At 45.6% G+C, this 6000-nt stretch overlaps 1 protein-coding gene across 1 annotated transcript in view; it reads left to right on the top strand.

Moving 5' to 3' along the window:
• Positions 1–3747: 3747 nt before the first annotated feature.
• INPP5D (inositol polyphosphate-5-phosphatase D) overlaps positions 3748–6000 on the top strand; it is a 237395-nt gene continuing 235142 nt past the window's right edge. Inside the window, exon 1 of the mRNA XM_077488478.1 lies at positions 3748–4018. Coding sequence (XP_077344604.1) covers positions 3885–4018 — 134 coding nt within the window. The 5' untranslated portion in view covers positions 3748–3884. The remainder of the gene's footprint in view (positions 4019–6000) is intronic.

Raw genomic sequence — 6000 nt, 5'->3', positions numbered from 1 at the left:
ACTTGGGTACTCTGATGGCCTGATACAGGTACTCGGGTACTCTGATGGCCTGGGGACAGGTACTCGGGTACTCTGATGGCCTGGGGACAGGTACTCGGGTACTCTGATGGCCTGGTGACAGGTACTCGGGTACTCTGATGGCCTGGTGACAGGTACTCGGGTACTCTGATGGCCTGGTGACAGGTACTCTGATGGCTTGGTGACTGGTATTTGGGTACTCTGAAGGGCGGTGACAGGTACTCATATGGACTGTGACAGGTACTCAGGTACTGAGATGAACTGTGACAGGTACTCAGGTACTCAGATGAACTGTGACAGGTACTCGGGTACTCAGGTACTCAAATGAACTGTGACAGGTACTCGGTACTGAGATGAACTGTGACAGGTACTCGGGTACTGAGATGAACTGTGACAGGTACTCAGGTAGTCAGATGAACTGTGACAGGTACTCAGGTAGTCAGATGAACTGTGACAGGTACTCGGGTACTCAGATGAACTGTGACAGGTACTCGGGTACTCAGATGAACTGTGACAGGTACTCGGGTACTCTGATGGACCATGACAGGTACTCGGGTACTCTGATGGACCGTGACAGGTAATCGGGTACTCTGATGGGTCGTGACAGGTACTCGGGTACTCTAATGGGTCGTGACAGGTACTCGGGTACTCTAATGGGCTGTGACAGGTACTCGGGTACTCTGATGGGCCGTGACAGGTACTCGGGTACTCTGATGGGCTGGGACAGGTACTCGGGTACTCTGATGGGCTGGGACAGGTACTCGGGTAATCTGATGGGCTGGGACAGGTACTCGGGTACTCTGATGGACTGGGACAGGTACTCGGGTACTCTGATGGGTCGTGACAGGTACTCGGGTACTCTGATGGGCCGTGACAGGTACTCGGGTACTCTGATGTGCCGTGACAGGTACTCGGGTACTCTGATGGGCTGGGACAGGTACTCGGGTACTCTGATGGGCTGGGACAGGTACTCGGGTACTCTGATGGGCTGGGACAGGTACTCGGGTACTCTGATGGGCTGGGACAGGTACTCGGGTACTCTGATGGGCTGGGACAGGTACTCGGGTAATCTGATGGGCTGGGACAGGTACTCGGGTACTCTGATGGGCTGGGACAGGTACTCGGGTACTCTGATGGGCTGGGACAGGTACTCAGATGGGCTGGGACAGGTACTCGGGTACTCAGATGGACTGGGACAGGTACTCGGGTACTCAGATGGACTGGGACAGGTACTCGGGTACTCTGATTGGCTGTGACAGGTACTCAAATACTCTGATGGACTGCGACAGGTACTCTGATGGACTGTGATTGACAGGTACTATGAGGGGTGGTGACAGGTCCTCTTTATTGGGGGGGGGGGCAATCAGTGTGATTGGTGTACACTAGGCGGTAACGAGATGTTACCGCAATCTCCTCCTCACACACGATCGGTGTGTGAGGAGGAGAACAATCCGGTAACATCTCATTACCGCGGTTTGTTTACATTTTAGTGATCGGCTGTGAAAGGATCACAGCCGATCAAGTGGATAAACAGCCGGCCAATGGCTGTTTACCAGCGTCGGTGACGAGCAGTGTTCCCGGGGGATGCGATCGCGCGCATGCGCCGTGTACAGCCGGGGTGTGACCATCTGTGATCGGCCGTGACTTCATCACGGCCGATCACGTGGTAAACAGCCATAACCAATGGCTGTTCACCCCCTTCGGTGGCGAGCGGTGCGCCGCCTGGCCGTCATTTGCCAGCGGTCAGCAACCAGTTAAATGTGCATGTTTGTTGCTGTGAAGAAATAGCTGTTTGTTTTACCATGTCCTTTTCAGGCTGAATCTGAAATGAAGGGTCTAGTTCATTATAATCACCTGGTGCACTGTCAAGCTTGGTTCACACTATTGCGAATTGGATGTGGGTTGCACAGGGGTCCTGTTCGTCTTTTGGTCCATTTCAGGTCCGAATTTAGACAAAAATTGGGGCTGAAATTGGACCTGAAACAGTGAACGGGAACGCACCGGACCCCTGCTGGGAGCCGCATGTGCCGATTGTGTAAATCCAACCTTAGTGTTATAATGAGCAAAGCCGCATTTACTTTTTCAAGTATCTCATCAAAACTGAAATTCCTGTAGCTAAAGATGCCTAAAATTTGACTTGTATCTTAGTGCGGACTTCTGGGAAAATGTGTGATACAATCACACGAGCAGGAAATTAGATGTACTAGCAGATTTAAATACACTAATAAACTGAAGCCCGCTCACACCTTATAATTAGTTACAGCAAACCTTTTTTAAGCTCCAAAACTCAACTTCATAAAAGCCAATGGGGGTTATTTACAAAAGGCAAATCCACTTTGCACTACAAGTGCAAACTATAAGTGCAAACTGCCCTTGAAATAGCTCTGAAAGTGCACTTGAAGTGCAGTTGCTATAAATCTAATGCCCTGTACACACGGTCGGACTTTCCGACGAAAATGTGTGATCGGACTGTGTTGTCGTAAATTCCGATCGTGTGTGGGCTCCATCTGACTGTTTCCATCGGATCTAAAATTTTCCGACAACAAAATCCGATCGTTTAAATTCCGATCGTGTGTAGACAATTCCGACGCACAAAGTACCATGCATGCTCAGAATAAATTACGAGACGAAAGCTATTGGCTACTGGCCTCTTTATAGTCCCGTCGTACCTGTTGTACGTCACCTTGTTCTGAACGATCGGATTTTCCGACAACTCTGTGCGACCGTGTGTATGCAAGACAAGTTTGGGCCCAAATCCAGAAAAGTCAGACCGTGTATATGGGGCATAAGGCGTAGATCTGAAATGAGGGGAAGCTCTGCTGATTTTATCATCCAATCATGTGCAAGCTAAAATGCTGTTTATTATTTTCCTTCCATGTCCCCCTCTGATCTCCAGCGACTTTACTTCCAAGTGCACTTGTAGTGCAAAGTGGATTTGCCTTTCGTAAATAGCAGAGTTTAGGAGCTGCCGTGTTTAAGTGAGCTTCAACCTTCCTCTCCTGAACGCAGAAGAATCGCGTTTAGGATGGGAACATTTTGACCACCGCCACAGGAAAACGCAAAATGGGGCAAAACCATGTCACGTTTTTGCCCCATTTTGCGGTTTTCTGCAGCCGCGGTAAATGTAGGCCAGTGTACATTAACAGTTAAATGGTTAAGTGATACATCTGTGGGAGAGCTTGTTCTTTTGAAAAAAAAAAACCCACAAAAAACAGACTTGCTGGTTGGATCACCAGATGAAAATAAAAAGGAAGAAAGGAAGCCTAAAAAACAAGAAAACGAATGCAGCCATCGCGTCTAAGAAATTAGAATTAGGCTGAAATATAATAAATGTTTGCTTTGGGGTTTAACGCAGTTTTAACCCTTGAAATGAGGGTGCGGCTCTGTTACAAGGGATACATTTCCCTGGAGTTGGACATTAAATGACATAATATTGTGGTTAATGTAGCAATTGAACATGCTATAATATTATTATTTTTTTTTATTTACTATATTTTTTCCACGACAGTGGAGTTACCTTTTAGGCAAAGGCCCCGATTGCTTTAATGTCCTGAAGGGTCAGAAGTAAAAGAAGCTCGATGCAGCTACATCTAGAAGTGACACAAGTAAGTACCTGATGCAAAGTTGTCATGAGTTTGTCACCCCCTCCCTTCTGTGTTGTGGTTATAATAAGGAAGTCCCCATGTTTCTGTTTCCTCTGCATCTCAGTGTTTAAAACAGGAAACTGTAACACACAGAATAAGAGAACTAGTAGAGAGCATTTACTGTGCAGAACTTGTCTGTTTTATCTGAAGCTACTGAGGTCCTAACACAGTAGTCAGAGGGGTGTCCTCTGCAAACACTGCATCTAATTGACACTTCCTGAGATGTCACTACCCTGGTACCATGGGAATATCACTCGCTCCAAGGCTGAGGATCTGCTGTCACATGCTGGCAAGGATGGGAGTTACCTAGTGCGGGACAGTGAATCGGTTTGCCGGGCATATGCTCTTTGTGTGCTGTAAGTGAAATGTTCCTTTTCATGGTTGATTGGAGATAAGCGTCATACACCAAGTACGCAGATGTTTGCATTGTGTAAAGGTTGTAGGCGCGTGTAGTTGCCTGTTTTCATTGTCAAAACTTTACTGGAAAATGATATCAATTCATTTCGGATGTTAATCTACGTTTTCAATTCCAGGTTTTTTCTTTTCTTTAATATTGTCATGAAACGTTGTTTGGCACGAGGCACAACTGAATAGATTTAGGCTGGGTTCACACCATTGCGAATTGGATGCGTGTCTAAACCTTTCATCTGATTTCTAAATTGCTGCATTTGTAAATACCAAAAGCCAATATAAAGGAATAGTAGTGGTAAAAAACACTTGTGGGTTTAACCAATCATTTTTTATTTATACACTTCTCCTTTAAGGGGGTGTGGCAGGGGGTATGTCCTATGCCTACATACTTTTGCTAATAGGTGTCCCTCATTCCCATTTCAGAAAGTTGGGAGGTGCTGTTAATCTATTGCTCTAGTGCACACATATGCATAGCTCCCAACTGTCCCTGATTTGGAACAATGTCCCTCTGTCCCTCATTCCTCTTCATTTGCCCTTCATTTTTGTCTGATCTCTATAGATATATATAAAATGCTCTATTTATCTATCAAAAAGTGTTTTACAGTGCTAAACCTTTCATCTGATTTTGAATTTGCTGCATTCGTAAATTCCAAAAGCCAATATAAAGGAATATTAGTGGTAAAAAAGCACTTGTGGGTTTAATCAATATTGTTTTTTTTGTACAATTCTCCTTTAATGGGGGCGTGACAAGGGGTGTGTCCTGTACCTGCCTAGTTTTGCCGATAGGTGTCCCCCATTCCCATCTCAAAAAGTTGGGAGGTATGAGGTATATTTGGTTTAGATTTTGTATAGAGTAGAGAAGGGTTACTAGAATTTCCGACAGAAAAGGTCAGATGGGAGCTTTTCATCGTATATTCCGATCGTGTGTATGCCCCATCTGAATTTTTACATTGAAAATTCTGACAGACCTAGAAAGAGAACATGTTCTACATTTTTCCGACTGAACAAATTCCTATCGGGAAAACCACTCGTCTGTATGCTATTCCGACGATGCATGCAAGTACGAGATGGAAGCTATTGGCTACTGGCTATTGAACTTCCTTTTTCTAGTCCCATCGTACGTGTTGTATGTCACCGCGTTCTTGACGGTCGGACTTTGGTGTGATCGTGTGTATGCAAGACAGCTTGAGCGGAATTCCTTCAGAGTTAATTCTGACGGGAAGAAAACACTCGTGTGTATACAGCATAACTGTCAGTTTTTTAGTTTTTCGCCATCTGTGTCTTATTAGAAACTTCCCTATCACATCTTGTCTTGTAGACTACACAGGAAGTGAGGATATATTTCCAATGTGGGGGAAATTCCCACTTAGTTATCATGGAACAAGTGTCCCCATTGGAAGATTTCCCTTCTGTTCCTGACCTAGAGGCAATTCAAAATGTTGTATTCACCCTCACTGAAGTTACTGTACCTTCACTTTCACATTTGACATTAGTGATCAGGACAATTTGAGAGAATGACAGCATAGACAGCAATAAAAAACAGACAATGGTCCTCCTAACTAATGTTGCCACCTCATCCCTTTAAACCCCAACACATAGGGGAGCATAGTGGTGTAGTGGTTAGCACTCTCACCTAGCAGTAAGAAGGGTTGCTGGTTCAAATCCCAACCACAACGATACCTGCCTGGAGTTTGCATGTTCTCCCTGTGCCTGCGTGGGTTTCCTCCGGGTACTCCAGTTTCCTCCCACAGTCCAAAGACATGCAGGTAGGTTATTTGGCCTCTGTCCAAAATTGGCCCTAGTATATGAATGGGGACCTTGGATTGTGGGCTCCTTGAGGGTAGGGACTGATATGATTGTGCAATGTACAGGGATAGGGACAATTGTAGATGCTCACACAGGATGGACTTGTCTTTATTCAACCTTA

This window comes from Lithobates pipiens, unplaced genomic scaffold, assembly GCF_037356315.1.
Source record: "Lithobates pipiens isolate NorthernLeopardFrog02 unplaced genomic scaffold, aLitPip1_a1.2 Scaffold_18, whole genome shotgun sequence".
Taxonomy (NCBI): domain Eukaryota; kingdom Metazoa; phylum Chordata; class Amphibia; order Anura; family Ranidae; genus Lithobates; species Lithobates pipiens.
Note: the sequence above shows the minus strand (reverse complement) of the source record. Positions and strands in the feature narration are given on the sequence as shown.